Source organism: Mirounga angustirostris, unplaced genomic scaffold (genome assembly GCF_029215605.1).
Source record: "Mirounga angustirostris isolate CCGP_5_RB_7025 unplaced genomic scaffold, mMirAng1.0.hap1 SCAF_2, whole genome shotgun sequence".
NCBI classification, from domain to species: domain Eukaryota; kingdom Metazoa; phylum Chordata; class Mammalia; order Carnivora; family Phocidae; genus Mirounga; species Mirounga angustirostris.
Window position 1 is genome coordinate 166,569,028 of NW_026991710.1, and position 26,068 is coordinate 166,595,095.

Here is a 26,068-nt window from a genome sequence, read left to right on the forward strand (position 1 = left end):
TCTCCTATTAGAATGGGTGGAGTACATTACACACATCCACTCACTGATGTTGAGTTTGGTACTGTGACTTGTTTTCTCAATGCAATATAAGATGATGTGATTAAGCAAGTGCTGGCTCAGTTCATCTTGGCTCTTTTGTTCCTGATGAATGCCATGGAAAATAATATGCCCAAGTATTAACTTTGTGAGAAAGTTTCAAATGACAGTTTCCAGATCTTTAATGGAAGACTTATCCATATTTTCAATTTTCCTCTATTCTATTTTGGGAAAGATGGAAAGATGTGTTTTTGGACGAATGCATATATTTCACCTAAAAATTTAAATTTATTGATTTTAAGTTATCACCAGTATTCTCTTTTCTTCTAATGTCCAAAAGATTAAAAAATATGTAATTTAATTACCTGATATTGGTATATTATAACCTTAGTCTTTTTATTTTGGACTACTGGATAATTTTTTTTTCTATTCCCATCTGCTTCAACAGATAATGTTTACAAACACTTGTCTTAATGAAAGATGTTAGGTGAAGGACACATTATACACATTCCAATGAGTTAAGCATAGAGATATTCTCATATCTTTCTAAACCTATTTACATACACTTATGTCTTAATGAAAAAAGATGTTACTTGAAAGGTTTATACACAGTGTAGTTTTAGTTAATTATATGCATTAATCTTTTCAAGAATCAGCATCTCTCTTTGCTCATTTTTTGTTATTTTTCTGTTTGTTTTCCTTTTCATTTATTTCTGCTCATTCCTTAATTATTTCTTCCCATCCACTGTCTTCAAGTGCAATTATTTCTTCTTTTTCTATCTTTTTTGATAGAGATTATAATGGGAAAAACCCATTTGATTGTTCTCTATCCTGTAATATGCATTTCATTGTGATTAAAGGGATTGAAGTATAGTCTTGCCTTGAGAGTAACATTATGACTAAATTTTGTAGAACCTAAACAGTCTGCCATGACAATAGGATTAAGAAGGTGATTGTCCATATTTAATAGTGCTTCTTTTATTTTTTAAAATTTTTTATTTAAATTCAATTTAGTTAACATATAGTGTATTATTAGTTTCAGAGGTAGAATTTAGTGATTCATTAGTTGCATATAACACCCAGTGTTCATTCTATCAAGTGCCCTCCTTAATGCCCATCATCCAATTACTCCATCCCATACCCACCTCTCCTCCATTAATCCCTACTTTTTTCCCTATAGTTAAGAGTCTCTTATGGTTTGTCTCCCTCTCTGTTTTTATCTTATTTTATTTATAGTGCTTCTCTTAAAATTAGGAATGTCCTCAGTTCAGACATTTGTTTCAACATTTGTTACATGAATATCATAGCATGCAACTTTGTACTGCAAGGATGAAGACATAACTTGAAAAATAACCTGGGATGCTATATAAAATATTATCTCCTTTTATATTCTATCCATCATGTGGTAAGGGAAATTTTTATATACTGATAATAAAGGGGGAATACATAATTTTATAAAATGTTATGATTACTCCATAGTCTGATCTCTAAATTTACTTTCCCAAATGAGTTAAGACAGTAAAATGAGTGAGCTTTATCTTACTAATTTTTTTTCTTAGATAATATTATAACTATAAGCATAAGTGATATCCCTTATAATATCAGTCCTCTTTGTATTTGGCAGTAAAATGTCATTAAGATATAAATCCTCCTTACCAATGCTCAAAACAAAAATTCCACAAAGTATGTGATTATTGATGCTTGTGTGTGTACACAAAAATCACTCCTTTAGTGTAGGTTGGGGAGGAGAGGTTGAGATATCATGAAAACAAGTTTTATTGTTTATAACACTAAATAACAGTGAAAACCATAAAGCATATTACGAACAAATGTTTTGGTTTCAAATCAAGAATTTTGTAGTGCTCCTAAACAATGATCAAAACATGCAATGCACCAAAAAAAAAAAAAAATTACAATGCACAATGGCTAATCACATTGTTCTAGACTCACCTTACACTGGGGGATAACTTGCTGTTACTGCTGCTTTCTTCTGACACAGATCTGTTAAAATGACAAAAAAAATTTTTTAAGTGGAGAAATTTAAAAATTTTGAACAACTAAGTGGCTATGTGAATGAAGAATATTTTTCAAAGAAACAGTGATTCATTAAATAAAATGTCTCCCTCCAACAAAATAAAACAGATACTGTTCTTTTTTTTTCTTTTCTTTAAGTAGATTAACATACAGTGAATGTTATATTAGTTTTGGGTGTACAATATAATGGTTCAACAATTCTATACATTACTCAGTGCTCATCAAGGCAAGTGTACTCTTAATCCCCTTCATCTCTTTCACTTATCCACCTCACCCACCTCCCCTCTGGCAACCAGTTTGTTTTCTGTATTTAAGAGTCTGTGATTTTGTCTTTTTTTTAATTTTGTTTGTTCCTTTGTTTTATTTCTTAAATTCCTCATATGAGTGAAATCATATGGTATTTGTCTTTCTCTGATTTATTTCACTTAGTATTATATCTTCTAGGTTCATTCATGTTGTTGCAAATGGTAAGATAGCATTCTTTTTATGGTTGAGTAATATTCCATTGTGTATATATACCACATCTTCTTTATCCATTCATCTAAAGATGGATGCTAAATATTAGAAGAAATGCCATCATCCATCTTGCTTTGTTGATTAACTCCTCTCATCTTCATTTTACATTTATTCAATTATTTATAGGATCACATTTGTATAGACATGCCCTCTGATTCTATGACACCCATAACTCCTCAGGTCAAATTAAGCCAAAACCTTAAAGTGGCAGTCAAAATTTAAGTTAATTTTTCTATAAATTTCTATTTTTTTCTTTCTTTCATAACACATATTTGTGTTTTCTCTTCCTGTCATTTCCTGAAAGTTAAACTAGATGTAAATACTTCTATGGGAGAATACAGTAAATTATGAATAAGAAGCCTAATAGCTATATCTAAATATTTATGTAACTGATTACAGATAATGTGGTGATTTCACTTACTGATTTGGTATATCCAAAAATTTATGATACACTGGAAAGCTATTATTATCTCCCATTTTATAGAGTTATAGAGAATAATTTTAAGAACATAGAGATTAAATCACTTGCTCAAGGTATTATAGTTTCTGCATGCAAGATTTAGGATTTAAAACTAAGTTTTCTGAGGCTAAATGTAATTTCTTTCCCATTTCATGATGCTGCCTCCTGTTTCATCACCTGTGTTTTGAACTACACATGTAATTTCTGGTTAAGAAATGACTTTACAAATAGCAGCATCAATACTTAGGAAAATAAATATTTTGGAAGCAGTTTCATAAATACCATTTTCAGTTGAGAGAGCTATTCTAATAGAGTTGTCTGAGATTTTGCATCTAAAAAATTTATCTTTTGAAAGTTCCCTTTAAATGCAGCGTTATATATTCTCAGAAGCCTTTGGACAGTAGACTATTAATAAGACTATTTAGACAGTGTTGGCTGACTAAGAGGCTGAATAAATCCCCACTATATTCTTGGCAGTCATATCTCCTCTTCAAGTGATACTAATGGTAAAATGAATGGTTTTAGTAATGAGTAAAACTGAAAAAATGGAGGACATCACACTGGTTTGAAATGTATCCCTGGACCTCTCCTCATATTGTTCTACCTACAACCTTAGATTATTCCTGACGAAACATGAGTACTTTTTTCTTGACTCATTGAATTTAGTAAGAATAAACATATATACCTCTCACTTTCAGTTTCATCTCTGTAGCACAGCTCTCTTATTTTATTCTGCTTTATTAAAACAATGGCAGTGATGATGAGCACAGGTAGAGAAATGTAGAAAATGAGTAGAAACCGGTGTTTTGAAGGAGTGGTATTTTGTTCCCTCAAGTAGCTTTTACCTATAATGGAAAATAACCATCTCATATTATGTTAGAGATTGTACTAACCAAACAAAAATGTGGAGAGGATATCATTACCAACATTATTCCCAACACTAAACATTTCACTCACATATATTATAAATATAATAAATATTAATTATTAAATTAACATATAAAATGGACTGTTACTAGTGCTTTACTGATGTCTATGAGTTTTCAACATTACATCATATAGTGATTTATTTGACTGAAGATAATCTTTCATAAGCACGTTTAATACCTACAGACATTTCCTCAATTTCTTTCTGATATAAGTTATCCAAAATTTAAACATGTATATCACAGAGAGTATTGGGATTCTACCTAAATATGAGAATTAAATCTGGGAAGTGTGGCATTTAATTTCTCTTACATTACTAAAATATTTTTCTAAAAATTAAAAATTAGTAGTCACTAAATAACAATTATTTAACTAAGTCCTTTAGTCAAATATATAGCAATAGGAAATTGTTAAAATGGCTCTATAATTATTTTGTAGGATGCATGGCTAAGTCTGGCTTTGACCCACATTTCTTTCCAACTAATGTTAATGTCACATTTTTCTCATCAGTTTTTTTTTAAGGTTTATTTATTTATTTGAGAGAGAGAGAGCACATGTGTGCGCCTGCAAGTGGTTGTGGGGGAGGGGCAGAGAGAGAGAGAGAGAATCTCCAACAGACTCCCCACTGAGTGCAGAGCTGATGCAGGGCTTGATCTCAAGACCCTGAGATCACAACCTGAGCTGAAATCAAGAGTCTGATGGTTAACTGGCTGAGCCACCCAGGTCCTCCTCCTCATCAGTTATTATTCATTCTCAGCTGACATCTGTTTTCATTCCTGAGCGTCTGATCTATGTGGCTCCTCAACTTCCACCTCTTTGTACATATCAGCCACCTATCTGGGTTTATAATGTATCAAACTCTGCTTTCTCCACAATTTATTAGCATGTTCTTGTTGTTGTTGTTTTAATTTGGTATAGAATACTGTTCTATCACTTCTCTGCCAGTTGAAACAATGAGGAAGCTGACAGGTAGAGGAGCCACCCCCCAGCTACAGTCATGCATGATCATGGTTCAATGTGCTCCTCTTAAACTGCCCCAGTGCTTCACAAGATAAAACTTGTGAGCAATGAAACTGGATAATTAGCTGAGGAGATTTCGAAGCAAAATGTTGAAGGTACAGCTCAGGTCCTCCCAACTGCTTACAGCAAATGTGAGAGTGGATTGATGAGTTGAGGAAGTGTTAATCAGAACTTAGAGACCTGGAGAATTCTCAGCCTAACCATTGCAAAAAAATGAGGAAACATGTTTTAGAGAGAATGCCCAATGTGTGGCTGGCAAGTCATTTGATATTGAGATTATTGCATCTTAGCAGCCATCTCAGCAGAAGCAAGGAATAGGGATGAGATCCATGAAGGCAGAAACATTGCCAAGTTGGACCAAAGGGAATAGGATGGGACAATACAGCTATTTGGCTGCCGATATACTTCATTCTTCAAGAAAAGAGAAGAACCCTCCAAAGATGATTAAGAAATCATCAGGGTTTTCTCTCCCATCACAGGCCCAGGAGCTTCCCTTCTTGATTTCAGCTAGGCTGCCCCAGCCCGGTGCCTGGGAGACAGGGAGGCTGCAAAGTGTTGTGTGGGCAGGGCCAAAGGGGTGGGATAGATGTCACTGAGGACTATGGGATGATGCTGCCACTACAGTGGGCTTGGAGGACAGAATATCAAGCCAAAAAGGATATTCTTGAAACAAAAATCTAATGGTCTCCCCTGTACATCTGAAACAAATAATACAATATATGTTTAAAAAAAAAAAAGGAGGAGAAGAAGAAGGTAGCAGGAAGGGAAAAATGAAGGGGGGAAAATCAGAGGGGGAGACAAACCATGAGAGACTCTGAGAAACAAACTGAGGGTTCGAGGGGTGGGATGGGTTAGCCTGGTGATGGGTATTAAAGGGCACATACTGAATGGAGCACTGGGTGTTGTATGCAAACAATGAATCATGGAACACTACATCAAAAACTAATGATGTAATGTATGGTGATTAACATAACATAATAAAATTTTTTTAAAAATCTAATGGAAGTTAGCTTGCTAAATTTTGTATTTACTGGGATCTGTCATCCTGTCCTTCTTTCCAATTTCTTTCTTTCAGAATGAGAATGTCTATCCTATGACTGTTTTTTGGAGGCACATAACTGGTCCGGTTTTATGGGCTCACAATAGGAAGGAATTTTGCCTCAGAATAAATCATATGTGAGTCTCATGTATACCTGATTTACATGATTCTTAGATGAAGCTTTGTATTTGGAATCAGTGCCAGAATGGGTTAAGACTTTTGGAGCTGCTGAAATGGGGGTACCTGTATTTTGCCATACAAGGAGGACATGAATTTGAGAGGACTATGGGATGGAATTTTATGGACTGAATTGTTCCCCAAAATTCATATGATGAATTGAAGCCCTAATACTCAGTGTGATGGTACTTGGAGAGAAGACCTTTGGGAGGTATTTAGGGTTAAGTGAGGTCATAAGGGTGAGGTCCTAATCTGATGGAATTAGTTAGACCAGAGAGTACTCTCTCTCCACATACACCGAGAAAAGGCCATGCAAGGACTCAGCAAGAAGGCGATCATGTGCAAGCCAGGAAGAGAGTTAGAAAAAAAATTTGCCAGCACCCTGATCATAGATTTCTAGCCTCCACAACTGTGAGAAAATTAATTTCTATTGTTTAAGACACCCAGTCTGTGGTATTTTGTTATGATAGCTCAAGCAGATGAATACAGTGTGTATTCATGAAAATATAGATGAGGTTGTTTAGTCCCCAGAGCATTCCTTAAAGGGAGAAAGAAATAGCTGTGGAACTCCTATTAAAACTTTCCTTCCCAGAAACATTCACTACCTAATAGTCTAGAGAATTTCAGGCTAAAAGACAAGATGGTTTACTACTAGAAAATCTTCAAAGGCAATACAAAAATATGATCAGTTAATAGATGTCATATACATATTTAATATAACCCAAAAAACATTCCTGATTTTAAATACAATTGGAAGAGATAAATATTTTCTCAGTAAGATAAACATATTGAATCAAAAGCAGCATCCTTTTCATGATAAAATATTAGAAGTTTTCCTAGGAGTAAAATAATGATCATCTCTTTTGTGATTATTTCCTTTTATTCTCAATGGATTACCCAGGGCAATTATGAGATGGGGGTAGAGATTAACTAAAGAAGAGGAAATAAAGAAATTATTATTATTAAAAAGATGCGGAAAAATTATTAATTGCAGTTACATCAGTTAGCTGCCTTAAAATCTAAAAGACTTTTGAAAATAGTGATAACCCATTGATAAAATGCATGCACAAAAATCTGCAGGCTTCCCATATGTAAAAAGTAACAAATTAAAAATACAATGACAGAAAGACCTTCTAATAACAATTTTCTTTTTTTTTTAAGATTTTATTTATTTATTTGGCAGAAAGAGAGCACAAGTAGGCAGAGAGGCAGGGAGAGGGAGAGGGGGGAAGCAGGCTCCCCGCTGAGCAGGGAGCCTGACATGGGGCTCGATCCCAGGACCTTGGGATCATGACCTGAGCCAAAGGCAGCCACTTAACCGACTGAGCCACCCAGGTGCCCCTGATAACAATTTTCAACAAAATGATAATATTCTTAAAAATGAAAAAGGTAATTTCTGATCCATAGATCATTCTATACCTATAGAGAGAGCAAAACCACAATGAGTTATCAGCTTATACCCATCAGGATGGCTACTATTTACAAAACAGAAAATAACAAGTTTTGGCAAGGATGTGGAGAAACTGGAATCCTTGTGCACTGTTGGTGGGAATGTAAAATAATGCATCCTCTTTGGAAAACAGTATGGAGATTCTTCAAAAAAATTAAACATAGAATTACCATATTATCTAGCAATTCCACATCTAGGTATATACCCCAAATTATTGAAAGCATGGACTCAAACAGATACTTAAACACCCATGTTCATAGCAGCATTATCCACAATAACTAAAACTTGGAAGTAACCCAATTGTCCATTGACAGTTGAATGGATAAACAAAATGTAGTACATACATGTAATGGAATATTATTAGCCTTAAAAAGAAAGGGAATTATGGTGCCTGGGTGGCTCAGTTGGTTAAGCATCTGCCTTCATCTCGGGTCATGATCTCAGGGTCCTGGGATCAAGCCCCTCATCAGGCTTCCTGCTCAGCAGGTAGTCTGCTTCTACCTCTGCTCCTCGCCCCTGCTTGTGCTCTCTCTCTCAAATAAAATTTTTTGAAAAAAATTTTTAAAAAGAAATTATGACACATGTTCCAACATGAACTTTAAGGACATTGTGCTAAGTAAAATAAGCCAGATACAACATGACAAATACTGTGTGATTCCACTTATATGGGGTCTCAGAAGTAGTGAAATTCATAGACACAGAAAGTAGAATGGTGGTTGCCAGGAGCTAGGGGAGAAGGAATTGGGGAGTTATCATTTAATGAGTATACACTTTCAGTTCTGCAAGATGAAGAGTTCTGGAGATGGATGGTGGTTGCAAAACAATGGACAATGTCACTGAATTATAGACTTAAAAATGATTAAAATGGTAAATTTTAATTTATGTGTATTTTACAAGTAAACATACATATATAAATATGTGTGTATGTTAAAAAGGGTGAAAAAAATCAATAAAATAGATTGTCAAGGGTGATGAAAGAGCAATACACAACAGAATTATAAATTTCCTATAACCATAGATAAATGGGAAGCTTCATGAAATTAAAGAGATGCAAATGGATTTCTTTTTACTACTAGTTTGTCATGGATTTAAAAGATTGATAATAATACTCTGGTTTCTCTTCAGATCGCATAAATCTTTCACCTTTTTAAAAGATTGATAATAACTCCTGAAAATCAGGAATAATGTATAGTATTATTAGTGGTAATTTCTGGAGTTAAGATTACATAAAAATTTTGAAAGGAAAATTATAATGTGAAATTAAAATATACTCTTTATAATTTTATATATGAAGTAGACAAGTAGACAAAAATATAGGAGAATTTAGAATGTAGAATACGCAAATAACAGGTAACTCATACACACACATACACATATATATTCAATTATATACATATGTATATTTATGTAGTTATATCTATATATGTAATGCTGTAAAATGGTTATACATTCTTTGATAATATCCATGAAATATTAACAAAAGTTGATAATGTATTGGCTATAAATAAAGCCATCATAAATTCCATAATTTTAGTTTTTTCCAAGCCATATTTTGTTAAGATAAGTCAGTGATATAGAAAATAAATAGAATAAGGGTATTAAAGAAACTGGGCTCCTTAAGATCACCTTGCCTCTCATCTTTATGCCCCAAAATGCATTTGACATCACAAGAGCATCCCCCACATTGAGTCCAGGGCTCATCTTTGGGTACAGGGCCCCAGAAGGGACCATTTGGGGACAGAAAATGCATGCAGCCAATGGCATACCAGCCCAGGGCTTTCAGAGTACACCTACAGGCCCCAGAATACATTGATGAAGACAGACTCTATGGCAGCTGACTAAATGAAACTAGCTGGATTGAAAGTTTTCCTCTGATCCCAGGCTCAGGCACCACCATTCTACTGCCATCAGGACCCAGAGTGACCTAGGGAAACCAAACATGAACATTTGCCTGGGACGATCCAAGCTGTCATATACAAAGTCTCAAATACTGAATAATCCATTCCTGAGATGGGAAATTTTTTGAGTTATGGCAACTGGTTTGGAGGGTTGAAGCAAAAGAAGAAAATCCATATGGAAGCTGAAAAAATAAGGATTAAAAGGAACATTGTTTTGGTGTCAAAAGAATAAAGTATAACTTACCTGCCTTCTTTATTTTCTGTTTTTAGCTCTGCTGATGTCAACAATTGTTAATTTGTGATTCATTCTGAGTGATATGACTTAAGTGTGCAACCTAAGGGTATTGAAATCTTTAATAGTCCATCTTTGACTTAGTCTTTGGATTAACTGTTGTGCTTTGTGTCAAGAGAGTGCTAATTTAATTTTTCATATTGTCAATATTGTAATCATGTTTCCTAAGAGCTCAGATAATGATAATCAGAATGATTACAACACTAAGCAGTATGACCCAGACATCACTGATCATGAAGGCTAAATGACTATTTTTAACGACAGCTGGAAGGACACATACAACTGGATTAAAGAAATAAATAACCAAACAGAGCATATTATACAATATGATGAAAATCATTTGGACGCAGAAATAAACCCACACATATGTGGTCAATTAATTTACAACAAAGGAGCCAAGAATATTAAATGGGGGAAAGGACAGACTCTTAAATAAATGGTATTGAAAAAACTGGATATTCACATGCTAAAGAATGAAATTGGACTATATTATATTATAAACAAATATTAACTTAAAATGTTTTAGACTTGAATGTACCTGAAACCATAAAACTCCTAGAAGAAAATATAGGTGGTAAGATCCTTGATATCGATCTTGGTGATAATTTTTTTAATGTAAAGGCAACAAAAGCAAAAACAAACAAGTGGGACTACACCAAACTAAAAATCTGCACAGCAATGGAAATCACCAACAAAATTAAAAGGTAACCTCGTGAATGACAGAAAATATTTGCCAATAATATATCTGATGAGGGGTTAATATCCAAAATATATTAAGAATTCATCTAACTCACTAGCAAAAAACTCAAATAATCCTAGGCACAAGACGTCAATAGAAATTTTTCCAAAGACATTCAAATGGCCAAGGTGTACATGAAAAATGCTCAACATCACTAATGATCAGGGAAACACAAATGAAAACCATAAGGAGATATCACTTCACACATGTTAAAATGGCTATTATCAAAAAGACAAGAAATAACAAGTGTTGGCAAGAATATGGAGAAAAGAGAACCCTTGAGCACCATTGGTAAAAATATAAAGTGATGCAGCCCCTATGGAAAACAGTATGGAGGGGGAGGTTAAAAAATTAAAAATAGAACTACCATATGACCCAGCAATTCCACTTCTGGGTATATAGCCAAAGAAAATGAAAACACTACCTCAAAATTATATATGCACTGCCCATGTTCACTGCAGCATTATTTACAAAAGACAAGATATGAATACAACCTAAATGTCCATCAATGAATGAAAATGTGGTCAAATATATATACAATGGAATATTATTCAGCCATAAAAAGGAATGAAATCTTGCCATTTGTAATGGCATGGATGGATCTTGAGAGCATTATGCTAAGTGAAATAAGTCAGACACTAATACAATATATTTGTATGATCTCACTTATATGTGGAATCTAAAAAAAAAAAGAAAGAAAAGAAAAAACAAGCTCATAGATATGGAGAACAGATTGATCATTGCCAGTGGTGTGGAGGGTTGAGTGAAATGGATGAAGGGGGTCAAAAGGTACAAACTTCAAGTTATAAAATAAATAATTCCTAGGAGTGTAATGTACAGCATGGAAACTATAGTAAACAATACTGTATTACATATTTGAAAGATGCTAAGAGACTAGACCTTAAAAATTCTCATCACAAGAAAAAAACCCTGTAGCTATGTATGTGATGGATGCTAACTAGACTTATAGCAATTATTTTACAATGTATACAAATATTGACTTATTATATTGTACATCTGAAACTAATATAATGTTATATGTCAATTATATCTCAATTAAAAAAAAGAATTTGGAATAGGTATGGTGGAGAAGGTGATGTGAAAGCATATTTGGAGGTTGAATCTCAAATTTCTTGGATAAAATAAGCAAGTATTTTTAAATCAACTACATTTTTTTTGTTTCCCAAATTAAAAACAACAGCAACAACTTTTCTATCCCCAAAAGACACCAATGTCCTGACAAAAATAACTAGCAAATTAGCATTAGCTTTGGCACACCATAGGAATAAACATCCACTGCCCTATCACTCATTCCCTTCATTGCTCTACAAAACCAAGTGAAGTTACATTTCCTGATTCACAGATTGCACTAAAATGTCCTGTGGGAGAAAAATGTGAGAACTGTTATAACATTTTTTGACCCCTTAAGTGTGGCAATGATTCTGTCATATCTTACCAAGTGAATAAGGCAGCAAAATAATCCCCCAGCACTTAGGTAATTTGATTTTAAAAATAAAGTTTAAAATAAGTTTCTTAATTTCTACACAGATTTTAATGAAATTACAGAAAACATAAAAAATTTTGTTATCTTGCTCAAATCCAAACTAGACTTTGTTGATCTATATGCATAGTTAGCAGGCAGTGCAAATATGTAAACTTCTGCAAATCCCATGGTCTATAAGCTTCCTATCAAAGAAAAGGAAAAGATCTCACCCGCTAAATATTCTACACACCTTGGACACAATACTGAATAGAGTGTTATAGACAGGCTTTCCTGATGAAAGCTTTTGGTCACTTTTAGTTTCCTCAAAATGTAAGGAAGCTGGTAATGGGATTTTTAAAAAAACTTTATGAAATGGGAAGGTGATGGCTTCCTCAGACATGGACGCATATAAGATGGCTCTTAGTGTTACTAGTATTATGAGGTGTGTTAGAATACTGGCCTGGCAAAAAATCTTGCTCTTGAAAGCCTGGACAATAATGTACTTCTTTAATTTTTAAATACATTGAGAAGGAAAATAGAAGGTTGCAGTAAAAACAGAAATTTACATGCTGTTTCTCTGAAAATTTGATAATTTGTGAATCCTAGGGGAAAACATGAACTGACTATACCTATGACTCATATTTTTGGAAATAAGACTGCTTCAGAACTCAAAAAATGTAACCAGAAAAAAGCAAGCAGTGAAACAGGACCTTTTCAGTACCTTTGTTAAAATCATAATTTATTTGTAATTCAACTTAGATTTCACAAATGCAAATTACCTCTATGCTTTCAACCATGTTCCCTAAGAAAAAGAGATTTAACTTCTGACATCCAACGTGCTTTAGAGTGCTTAAAAATTATGAACATTTTTGAAATGGGCAGCCTATATGATGAATTAAATATGCAAAGGAACTGACTGATAGGTACCTGGTCTATCAGAAGACACCTACAGAAACAAAGCTAATGAATGTTTTTGGAGAGCTGCAAAATAATTTCTACAAGTCTAAAAATCTGCTGTGTCTAGTAAAAAAAAAAAAAACCAAGTAAGTCATGTTCAAATGCTTTTGTGGGAGATCTTTGCTGATGCCATCACAATGGACTGACACCTGAATTCAGTAAATGTGACTTGATAAAGCAGAGCTTCAAGTCAAAAGCAATTGTACATCTGGCTCTATTCCATTTTGCTGCTGGTTAAAGGAAGGATGCCTGAAAGGTTGCAAGCAATACAGAGAAATATAACTGGAAAATGAAAAAGAAGGAGCCAAAAATATATCTGACCATATCATAGAACAGAAAGAATCCTTTTATTTTTTTTAAATTAAGTTCAATTAACCAACATCATTAGTTTTTGACGTAGTGTTCAGTGATTCATTAGTTTAAAAAAAAGGAAAAGAAAAGAAAGAAAGAATCCTGTCATTATTATTTTTTATTAAGTATAGGGCAAACTTTTAATTTTTCTTATTTATATTCCCCTTTTGAAAATTCTTACATTTATGAATCTTAATATTATACAATAAGCCTGCAAAATTTAAATATCCAGTAAAGACTTTTTAAAAAGAGGTAAATATCAATTGCTATTTCAAAGACTATATTATATAATATTGTCATTATAAAATATTGTTACATTTTTGCTCATATATATTATTTGCTTAATTGGTTGTACTATAAACTACTATCAATTGACTCTAGTAATTAGCTCTATTGTTGTTTTGCTTAAATAATAGCATGTAACAAAAAATCAATAATACAGAATATGTAATTTTAAATAAATACCTATTTTACACATATTTATGTGAAAATAATATATGTGCATAATTATGTTACATGTTAAACTATTATTCCCCCCCTTTTTTTCTTTTGGTCTGATATACAGTCTAATATGGCTGTGTGTTAACTCTGTAAAAAGTTGGTCACCCTAGGTATGCCTTCCCCCTAGTAACCAAGGTTCAAGTAAATCTGCCAAGGAGCTTCAGTATTTATTTGCCCCAAAAGGAAAGGGGGTGAGGGTGGACAGCCTCTGCTCCCAGGTTATTCTAGGTGGGCTCCAGTATCTTCTAAAACCAGGGAATATCCCCCGACACACACACGTATCCTCAGTCCTATCCAGGACTGCTTAATCTCCAAATAATACTCAGGAACCCGAGCAGAGAGATTCTAGAGAGGATACTTCAAAAGATTGGACTGAAGTCCTTACAATGCAGCAAAAAGGAATAAAAGATAGTTTCAAAGAATCTGGTGGCATTAATATAACAATGACTACTAACAAACACTATTTTAAACCAGAAATGTATGAGAAAATCCAAAGTGAACAATCTAAATTAACTAGTCAAATTTTATGCACTGGAATTTTTACTTTTATGTTGCCTAACACTGGGTACACTTTTTTGTTAGTAGACCACGTCAATGTTGATATAAAAAGTACAGAACAAACTTGTACTGTCTTAGATCTTCAAAAATCTTACAAAAAAAAACAAAAACATGTTTGTTGGTATCAGTTGCTTTGTAATCTAGCTTGGAACCTACACTTAATTTTTCTCTTACATGTTGTCTTTGATTCATGAAATTTGAAAGACTAACCAGATGGAGCCTTGTGCCCATCATCTATACTTCCAAATTCTCCCTTCTTCTTCATGCATGTAGGAGGGGCAAACCCCTTTTCACAATGGCAGTGATTTAAATTGTTGCAAACCTGCAGTAATCAGAAAATAGAACAATTATTTTTTAGAACAAAGATGGTTTTCAATAGAGAGCAATGAATATTCTATACTTATTCAACGGAGAAATTTATTTCAGAGAATTTATTCATTCCAGAGAATTTAACTTAAATAGACAAACTCAATAAATTTTCACAAATTTTCTCTTGGAATTGTTCATACTTTAGAAAGCATATTTAGCTTCTGCTGACAAAGCAATTTTTTAAAAAATTCTTCAACTCTTTCCATGGCCAGACCCAAATACTGGCAATTACCAGTAATTTGCCACTATCATTTAGTTGCTAGTTTCACAGAACAGCCCATACGCTAAATTAACAAGCAAGACTAGAAAGAAAATTCTAATGACCTTTGTTTACCAGTTTCTACCTTCTTTCTGTGAAAATAAGATCATTTTGGTTATATAATAATACATGGTGCATATACCACATCCACCCCTTTTATTTACCAAACACTTTATACATCCAGAATCACCTTAAATGTTTCTATCTTCTCTAATAAATAGTTTGGCAAGATTTCTTTTTTTTTAAGATTTTATTTATTTTATTTTTTTTTGAGAGAGAGAGAGAGAACACAAGAGGGGGTAGGGTCAGAGGGAGAAGCAGACTCCCCGATGAACAGGGAGCCCAATGCAGGACTTGATCCGGGACTCCAGGATCATGATCTGAGCCAAAGGCAGTCACTTAACCAACTGAGCCACCCAGGTGCCCTTGGTAAGATTTCTTAAAAAAATAAGATAGAAGTTATAAATTATAGACTATTAAATGACACCAAGCAGCATGAAAATCATTTTAATGATTTTTTTTTTAAATCTCCAAACTGTTTTACAGCATTCTTCAAAGCATCTTGCTAAAATGAAAATTGAAATTACTTACTCCATGGCTATTGCAATAAGTAGAATTGCACTCTTCGTTTCGTATCTGGTATTGAACCTCTACACACACAAATCTGAGGCAATACTAAAAGCAAAAGGAAGTGAAGAATAGTCACACAATCAGATTGTATTCATGGATAATACATAAGAAAAATTCAAGAAAGTTTCAGAATTCATATTATCAAGAACTGACATAAAAATATAAAAAATAAAATACGGTAATAACTGAAACATTGAAATAAATGTGAAATAAGCTACGTGACTTCATTTTTTTTTAAAGATTTTATTTATTTATTTGAGACAGAGAGAATGAGAGAGAGAGAGAGAGCACATGAGAGGGGGGAGGGTCAGAGGGAGAAGCAGGCTCCCTGCCGAGCAGGGAGCCCGATGCGGGACTCGATCCAGGGACTCCAGGATCATGACCTGAGCCGAAGGCAGTCGCCTAACCAACTGAGCCACCCAGGTGCCCATGACTTCAGATTTTAAAGATGGAACCATATGTGAGAAGTTAGAAGTTTTATTTTCTCACCATCTAGCACTAGAAGTCCACTTACAAAGGAAAGTATTTGGAAAAATAATTTAACTAATGCCTGAGTTCAAGAACAATCCAAGAAGCATTTAAAAAATACTTACGCCCAGGCTCCACCTGAGACATCTCTATCAAAATCTCTAGGTACAGGGTCCACATGATTATTGGAGCAACTAAGGTTGAGAACCATGAGGTGGGAGGCTGGGTTCTTAAAATCATGGGTATGAGTAGAACAGATAGTTTACCATTCCTTGAGAAAAAAATTACGAGAAAGAGAACAGCAAGGATAACAGATAATTATATGAGGTAATAGGGCAATGAGAGACTCCCAACAATGAGGTGGCTAAAAGGTCTCCAAAGAAAATGAGTGTTTATTACTGGACCAAATGGACTTGACAGATATATTCAGAACATTCCATCCCAAAGCAACAGAATACACATTCTTCTCTAGTGCCCATGGAACATTCTCCAGAATAGATCACATCCTAGTCACAAAACAGATCTCAACTGGTACCAAAAGACTGGGATCATTCCCTGCATATTTTTGGACCACAATGCTTTGAAACTCGAACTCAATCACAAGAGGAAAGTTGGAAAGAACTCAAGTACATGGAGGTTAAAGAGCATCCTACTAAAGAATGAATGGGTCAACCAGGAAATTAAAGAGGAATTTTTAAAAATCATGGAAACAATTGAAAATGAAAACAGAACTGTTCAAAATCTTTGGGAAGCAGCAAAGGCAGTCCTAAGAGGAAAATATATAGCAATACAAGCCTTTCTCAAGAAACAAGAAAGATTCTCAAATACACAACCTAACCCTACACCTAAAGGAGCTGGAGAAAGAACAGCAAAGAAAGCCTAAACCCAGCAGGAGAAGAGAAATTAAATAAAGATCAGAGCAGAAAACAATGAAATAGAAACCAAAAGAACAGTAGAACAGAAACTAGGAGCTGGTTCTTTGAAAGAATTAACAAGATTGATAAACCCCTGGCCAGACTTATCAAAAAGAGAAGAGAAAGGACCCAAATCCACAAAATCATGAATGAAAGAGGAGAGATCACAACCAACACCAAAGAAACACAAACAATTATAAGAACACATTATGAGCAACTCTATGCCAGCAAATTAGATAACCTGGAAGAAATGGATGCATTCCTAGAGATGTATCAACTACCAAAACTGAACCAGGAAGAAATAGAAAACCTGAACAGACCTATAACTGCTAAGGAAATTGAAGCAGGAATCAACAATCTCCCAACAAACAAAAGCTCAGGACCAGAAGGCTTCCCAGGGGAATTCTACCAAACATTTAAAGAAGAATTCATACCTATTCTTCTGAAAATGTTCCAAAAGATACAAATGGAAGGAAAACTTCCAAACTCGTTTTATGAGGCCACGATTACGTTGATCCCAAAACCACACAAAGACCCCAATCAAAAGGAGAATTACAGACCAAATCCTTGATGAACATGGATGCAAAAAATCTCACCAAAATACTAGCCAATAGGACCCAACCGTACATTAAAAGATTATTCACCACGACCAAGTGGGATTTATCCCTGGGCTGCAAGGTTGGTTCAACATCCACAAATCAATCAACGTGATACAATACATTAACAAAAGAAAGAACAAGAATCTCAATAGATGCAGAAAAAGCATTTGACAAAGTACAGCATCCTTTCTTGATCAAAACTCTTCAGAGTATAGCCATAGAGGTTACATACCTCAATATCATAAAAGCCATTTATGAAAAACCCACAGCAAATATCATTCTCAATGGGGAAAAACTGAGAGCTTTCCCCCTAAGGTCAGGAACACAGAAGGGATGTCCACCATTACCACTGCTATTCAACATAGTATTAGAAGTCCTAGCAACAGCAATCAGACAACAAAAAGAAATCAAAGGCATCCGAATTGGCAAAGAAGAAGTCAAACGCTCACTCTTTGCAGATGATATGATACTTTAGGTGGAAAACCCAAAAGACTCCACCCCAAAATTGCTAGAACTCATACGGGAATTCAGTAAAGTGGCAGGATAGAAAATCAATGCACAGAAATCAGTGGCATTCCTATACACCAACAACAAGACAGAAGAAAGAGAAATTAAGGAGTTGATCCCATTTACAATTGCACCCAAAACCATATGATACCTAGGAATAAATCTCACAAAAGAGGCAAAGGATCTGTACTCAGAAAACTATAAAATACTCATGACAGAAATTGAGGAAGACACAAGAAATGGAAAAACGTTCCATGCTCATGGATTGGAAGAACAAATATTGTGAAGATGTCAATGCTACCTAGAGCAATCTACACATTCAATGCAATCCCCATCAAAATACCATCCACTTTTCAAAGCAATGGAACAAATAATCCTAAAATTTCTCTGGAACCAGAAAAGACCCCGAATAGCCAGAGGAATGTTGAAAAAGAAAAGCAAAGCTGGCGGCATCACAATTCTGGACTTCCAGCTCTGTTACAAAGCTGTCATCATCAAGAGAGTATGGCACTGGCACAAAAACAGACACATAGATCAATGGAACAGAATAGAGAGCCCACAAATGGACCCTCAACTCTATGGTCAACTAATCTTCCACAAAGCAGGAAAGAATGTCCAATGGAAAAAAGACAGTCTCTTCAACAAATGGTATTGGGAAAATTGGACAGCCACATGCAGAAGAATGAAGCTGGACTATTTCCTTACACCACACACAAAAATAGACTCCAAATGGTTGAAAGACCTCAATGTGAGACAGGAGTCTCATCAAAATCCTAAAGGAGAACACAGGCAGCAACCTCTTCGACCTCAGCCACAGCAATTTCTTCCTAGAAACATCGCCAAAGGCAAGGGAAGCAAGGGCAAAAATGAACTATTGGGAGTTCATCAAGATAAAAAGCTTTTGCACAGCAAAAGAAACAGTCAACAAAACCAAAAGACAACCGACAGAATGGGAGAAGATATTTGCAAATGACATCTCAGATAAAGGGCTAGTATCCAAAATCTATAAAGAACTTATGAAACTCAACACCCAAAGAACAAATGATCCAATCAAGAAATGGGCAGACGATGTGAACAGACAGTTTTCCAAAGAAGACATCCAAAGGGCCAACAGACACATGAAAAAGTGCTCATCATTGGGCATCAGGGAAATCCAAATCAAAACCTCAATGAGATACCACTTCACACCAGTCAGAATGCCTAAAATTAACAAGTCAGGAAATGACAGATGTTGGCGGGGATGCAGATAAAAGGGAACCCTCCTACACTGTTGGTGGGAATGCAAGCTGGTGCAACCACTCTGGAAAACAGTATGGAGGTTCCTTAAAGAGTTGAAAATAGAGGTACCATATGATCCAGCAATTGCACTACTGGGTATTTACCCCAATGATACTAATGTAGGGATCTGAAGGGGTACGTGCACGCTGATGTTTATAGCAGCAATGTCCACAATAGCCAAACTGTGGAAAGAGCCAAGATGTCCATTGACAGATGAATGGATAAAGAAGATGTGGTATAGATATACAATGGAATATTATGCAGCCATTGAAAAGAATGAGATCTTGCCATTTGCAATGACGTGGATGGAACTGGAGGGTATTATGCTGAGCGAAATAAGTCAATCAGAGAAAGACATGTATCATATGATCTCACTGATAAGAAGAATTCTTAATCGCAGGAAACAAACTGAGGGTTGCTGGAGTGGTGGGGGTTGGGAGGGATGGGGCGGCTGGGTGATAGACATTGGGGAGGATATGTGCTATGGTGAGCACTGTGAATCATGCAAGACTGTTGAATCACAGATCTGTACCTCTGAAACAAATGATGCAATATATGTTAAGAAAAAAAAAGAAGAAGAAGATAGGAGGGGAAGAATGAAGGGGGGGGAAATTGGAGGGGGAGACGAACCATGAGAGACAATGGACTCTGAAAAACAAACTGAGGGTTCTAGAGGGGAGGGAGGTGGGAGGATGCGTTAGCCTGGTGATGGGTATTAAAGAGGGCATGTTCTGCATGGAGCACTGGGTGTTATACACAAACAATGAATCGTGGAACACTGCATCAAAAACTAATGATGTAATGTATGGTGATTAACATAACAATAAAAAATTTTTAATAAGAGAGAAGGAAAAAAAAGAAAATGGATGTTTAATGTGTGAATTTACACTGTTCTACTTTACGGCATTAATTTTTGTGCCCTTTCCTAATTACTGAAAAAAAGTTCAGTAAATTCAATATTTTGCGAAAGGGTTTTATTTTTTAAGTGAATTTTGTCTTTGGATCATAGTAACAACCAGGTATGCAAAAAGAAGAGGACCAGGACCCTGGAAAAAAGAGATTTGAACCAATATCCTTTAGAATTCAAGGGGAGAGAGACCTCAGATCATATATGTATTCCATGTGCTTACAGATGAGCAAGATGTGATAGAAACCTTGGTTATTTTTATGGACTATCATCAAAATGTATCATATAGAAATAAATTTGAATTTAGCAAGCACAACTTATTAATTTCTCTCAAAAAAGGGATGTCAGAAAAAGAAAAATATATGCTTTCACTCATGTGGAATTTAAGAAACAAAACAAAGGAAAAAAAGACAAAAAAACAGGCTCTTAAATACAGAGAACAAACTGTTGATGCCAGAGGTGAGTTGGGGAAATGGGGAAATGTACACCTGAAACAAATGTAACACTGTATGTTAACTATACTTGAATTAAAAAATACAATACAGTAAAATAAAAAGTTTAAAAATATGTTAATTAACTTTCCATTGTATCTCTTGGAATTAATAGTTCATAGGATTAATTAGAATATTAAGCTGTCATTAGATATATAATTAATTTAATAAATGTCAGAACTTTCTAATCTAAAAATTATTTTGTTATATTATGTGTTAATATGTGTTCTTATTTTTTTCTTTTCAAATTTTTATTTAAATTATAGTTAGTTAACATACAGTGCAATATTGGTTTCAGGAGTAGAATTCAGTGATTCATCACTTACACACAACACCCAGCGCTCATCATAAGTGCCTTCCTATGGGGGAGCCTGAGTGGCTCAGTCAGTTAAATGTCCCACTCTTTATTTCGGCTCAGGTCATGATCTCAAGGTCCTGGGATCAAGTCCTGCCTCAGGCTCCATGCTCAGCAGGGAGTCTGCTTGAGGATTTCTTGCCTTCTCCCTCTGCCCTGCTCCCCTCCCCTCCACACCCATGTGTAAAGTCTCTCTCTCAAATAAATAAATCCTTAAACAAACAACAAACAAACAAAAAGTGCCCTCCTACTACCCATCACCCATCTAGCCAATCCCCACCCATCTCCATCCATCAACCCTCAGTTTGTTCTCTATCTTTAAGAGTCTCTTATAGTTTGTTTCCCTCTCTTTTTTCTTTACTCCCCCTCCCATATGTTCATCTGTTTTGCTTCTTAAATTCCACATATGAGTGAAATCATACAGTATTTGTCTTTCTATGACTGACTTATTTCACTTAGCATAATACACTATAGCTCCATCCATGTCATTGCAAAAGGCAAGATTTCATTCTTTTTGATGGCTGAATAATATTCCACTTTATATAGCTACCACATCTTTTTTATCCATGCATCAGTTGATGGACATTTGGGCTCTTTCCATAGTTTGGCTATTGTTGATAATGCTGCTATAAACATCAGGGCACATGTATCCCTTTGAATTCATATTTTTCTGTTCTTTGGGTAAATACACAGTACTGTGATTATGAGATCATAAGATAGTTCTATTTTTCACTTCTTGAGGAACTCCATACTGTTCTCCAGAGTGGCAGCACCAGTTTTCATTCCCACCAAAAGTGCACAAGGGTTCCTTTTCCTCCACATCCTCTGGAACACTTGTTTTTGAATTTTTGATTTTAGCCATTCTGACAGGTGTGAGGGATATCTCATTGTGGTTTTGATTTGCATTTCCCTGATGATCTCTGATGCTGAGCATCTTCTTATGTATCTGTTGGCCATCTGGATGTCTTCTTTGGAGAAATTTCTGTTTATGCCTTCTGCCCATTTTTTAATTGGATTATTGTTTTTTAGGTGTTGAGTTGTATAAATACTTTATATATTTTGGGTACTAATCTTTTATCAAATATGTCATTTGCAAATATCTTCTCCCATTCTGTAGGGTGTCTTATAGTTTAGTTGGTTGTTTCCTTCACTGTGCAGAACCTTTTTATTTTGATGGAGTCCCAACAGTTTACTTTTGCTTTTGTTTCCCATGTCTCAGGAGACATATCTAGAAAGAAGTTGCTATGGCCAATGTCAAAGAAATCACTGCCTGTTCTCCCCTCTAGGATTTTAATGCTTCCCTGTCTCACATCTCACATTTGGGTCCTTAATCCATTTTGTGTTAATTTTTTGCATGGTGTAAGAAAGTGGTCCAGTTTCATTCTTTAGCATGTAGCGGTCCAGTTTTCCCAAGACCTTTTGTTAAACAGACTGTCTTTTTCCCATTGCATATTCTTTCCTCCTTTGTTGAAGATTACCCTATAATTTTGGGTTATTTCTGGGCTTCTATACTGTTCCATTGATCTAGGTGTCAATTTTTGTGCCAGTACCATGCTGTCTTGATCATTACAGCTTTGTAATATAACTTATAGTGTGGAATTATGATGCCTCTAGTTTTGTTTTTCCTTTTCAAGATTGTTTTGGCTATTTGGGGTCTTTTGTGGTTCCGTACAAATTTTAGGACTGTTTTTTTCTAGTTCTGTAAAAAAAAAAATGCTGTTTTGATAGGGATTGTGTTAAATCTTTAAATTGCTTATGTAGTACAGATATATTAACAATATTTGTTCTTCCAATCCATGAGCATGTAATGTCTTTCCATTTCTTTGTGTCATCTTCAATTTCTTTCATCAGTATTTTATAGTTTTCAGAGTACAGGTCTTTCACCTCTGGTTAAGTTTATTCCTAAGTATTTTATTATTTTTGGTGCATATGTAAATGGAATTGTTTTAATTTTTTTCTACTGCTTGATTATTAGTGTTTAGAAATGTAACAGATTTCCGTACATTGATTTTGTATACTGTGACCATACTGAATTCATTTATCAGTTCTAGTAATTTTTTGGTCTTTAGGGATTTCTGTATATAGTATGTCATCTGCAAATAGTGAAAGTTTTGCTTGTTCCTTACCAATTTGGATGCCTTTCAATTCCTTTCTCTTGTCTGATTGCTATGGCTAGGACTTCCAGGACTATGTTGAATAAAAGTGGTGAGAAAGGACATTCTTGTTTTTTTCCTGACCATAGAGGAAAAGCTCTGTTTTTCCCCATTGAAGATGATATTATATTAGCTGTGGATTATTCAGATGTGGCCTTTATTATGTTGTCATGTTCCCTCTAAACCCACTTTGTGGAGGGTTTTTATCATGAATGAATGTTGTACTTCATCAAATGCTTTTTCTGAAACTATTGAAATGACCTATGGTTTTTATCCTTTCTCTTATTGATGTGATATATCATGTTGATTGATTTGCAAATGTTGAACCACCCTTGCAACCCAGCAATAAGTCCAACTTGATCATGGTGAATGATTTTTTTAATATATTGTTTGATTTGGTTTGCTAACATTTTGTTCAGGACTTTTTGCACCTATGTTCAGGAGTGTCTTTATCTGGTTTTGGACTCAGCATAATGCTAACCTCACAGAATAAATTTGGAAGGTTTCCTTCCACTTCTGTTTTTTGTAAAATTTGGAAAGTATAGGTATTAAACCTTCTTTAAATGTTCGGTAGAATTCACCTGTAAAGCCATCTGGTCTTGGGCTTTTGTTTTTGGGGAGTTTTTTTGACTACTGATTCAATTTCATTGCTGGTAATCAGGTTGTTCAAATTTGCTGTTTCTGGTGTCTATTTTTGTACCAGTACCATGGCACTGGGCTTTCTGGTTCAACTTTGGTAGTTGATATATTTCCAAGAATTCGTCCCTTTCTTCTAGGTTGTCCAGTTCATTGGCATATAATTTTTCATAATATTCTCTTGTAGTCCCTTGTATTTCTGTGGTGTCAGGAAGTCATGCACACACAAGAAATGAACAAGTTAGGACCAAAAAATCATAAAGCAGAATTTATAGGAAATACAAAAAAATGGCATGATAATCAAATAACAATTCATTATGACTTTGAGTTGAGACAAGATAACATAGACCTATTTCTCTGTGTCCATGTTAAGCACAATTATAAAACATTATAAAATAATAAATGACTGAGAGACAACCAGAAGAACACAGTGGTCGTGAGAAAAAGGGTGAGCTGGTTTGAGACCTGAACTGAAAGAACAACACAGCAGCAGAGTATCTTGTGCTTCTCCCCATCTCCCCTCTGCTCCAACCCAACAGAATAAGTCCATTATTGTGTCAGTACTATGCTGCCTTGATATTACATAGCCACAAAAAGGGATGAGATCTTGTCATTTGTGTAACTTGGATGGAGTTAGAAGGTATTATCTTAAGTGAAAGAAGTCAGACTGAGAAAGACAAATGCCATATGATTTCATTCATTTGTGAAATCTAAAAAACAAATGAATAAGCAAACAAAAACCAAAATCAAATCTATAAATACAGAAAACAAAGTGATGGTTGACAAAGGAAGAGGGAGGATGAGCAAAATAAGTGAAAGAGAGTGAGAGATACACTCTTCTAGTTATGAAATTACTAAGTAATGGAATAAAAGGTACAGCACAGGGAATATAGTCAGTGGTATTGTAATATTGTATGGTGACAAATGATAGCTGAACTTGTGGTGAACATAGCAGAACATATAGAGAAGTTGAATCCCTAAGTTGTACACCTGAAATTAATGTAACATTGTGTGTCAACTATATCAAATAAAAAAAAATTTTAATAATTAAGAATCAATCAAAAGAAAATGAAAAACATACGTACACACTAAAATCATGCATAGAATTGGTTTTATGAAGATCAGAAAATGATGATGGAAGTAATCAAAGAAGGCTTTACTAAATGGAGAAATATGGAGGAGGAGGAGCAAGATGGAGGAGGAGTAGGAGACCTAAATTTCATCTGGTCCCAGGAATTCAGCTAGATACAGATCACAACCATTCTGAACACCTATGAACTCAACAGGACATCAAAGAAAAGAATAGCAGCAACTCTCTGAACAAAAAAGCGAGCACTTTCTGGAAGGTAGGACGTGCAGAGAAGTGAATCCGAGGCAATATTCGTGAAGATAGACTGTGGGGGAGGAGGCGACCATCAGCCGCTACCATCAAGTGATAGAACCTTGGAGCACAAAATCCAAACTTTTAGAAGTTAGCTCTGCTGAGCCACTCCAGTGGCTAAGCCGGGGGTGAAAACCTCATGGGACAGTGTGGTCTCAGGACCCTCGGGGTCACAGAAAGACCAGGGGTGCCTAAGTGCAGAGAGCTCCCAGGTATCAGAGCAGGGAAGCCGGCTGCATAGATGGAGCTGAGGAGTGGGCTCTCAGCTCGGGGTTGCCATAAACTGTGATCCGTGGCACAGTTGGGCCACTGCTCTTCCAGCAGGGACCCAACAAGCACAGATCCGGGGAGACTCCCCTTCTCCCCCAGGAGGAGCGGCGCAGGAGCACACCACAGGACTCTGCTGGGTTTGGAGACTCCAGACGGGGTTGTGTGCCAGATAGAAACTCTTGGTCACTGGCTGGGTGAACACAGAGTGCAGCCAGAGACCAGGGAGACAGGAGTGATTGACTGCTTTTCTCTGGGGGCTCACTGAGGAGTGGGGTCCTGAGTTCTCGGCTCCTCTGGGGCAGAGATTGGGAGGCTGCCATTTTCACTCCCATCCTCCAAAGCTGTATGGAAAGCTTGCAGGGAACAAAAGCAACGGAGAGCAAACCCAAGCAGATTACTTAGCCAGACCCAGC

At 35.4% G+C, this 26,068-nt stretch overlaps 1 protein-coding gene across 1 annotated transcript in view; it reads right to left on the bottom strand.

Moving 5' to 3' along the window:
- The window catches only part of LOC123847765 (disintegrin and metalloproteinase domain-containing protein 5-like), a 171,766-nt gene that overhangs the window by 21,142 nt on the left and 124,556 nt on the right, over positions 1–26,068 (bottom strand). The window contains exons 9-12 of the mRNA XM_064585515.1: positions 15,658–15,741; positions 14,649–14,760; positions 3,732–3,891; positions 1,987–2,037 (exon numbers count right to left, since the gene is read on the bottom strand). Coding sequence (XP_064441585.1) covers positions 1,987–2,037; positions 3,732–3,891; positions 14,649–14,760; positions 15,658–15,741 — 407 coding nt within the window. The remainder of the gene's footprint in view (positions 1–1,986; positions 2,038–3,731; positions 3,892–14,648; positions 14,761–15,657; positions 15,742–26,068) is intronic.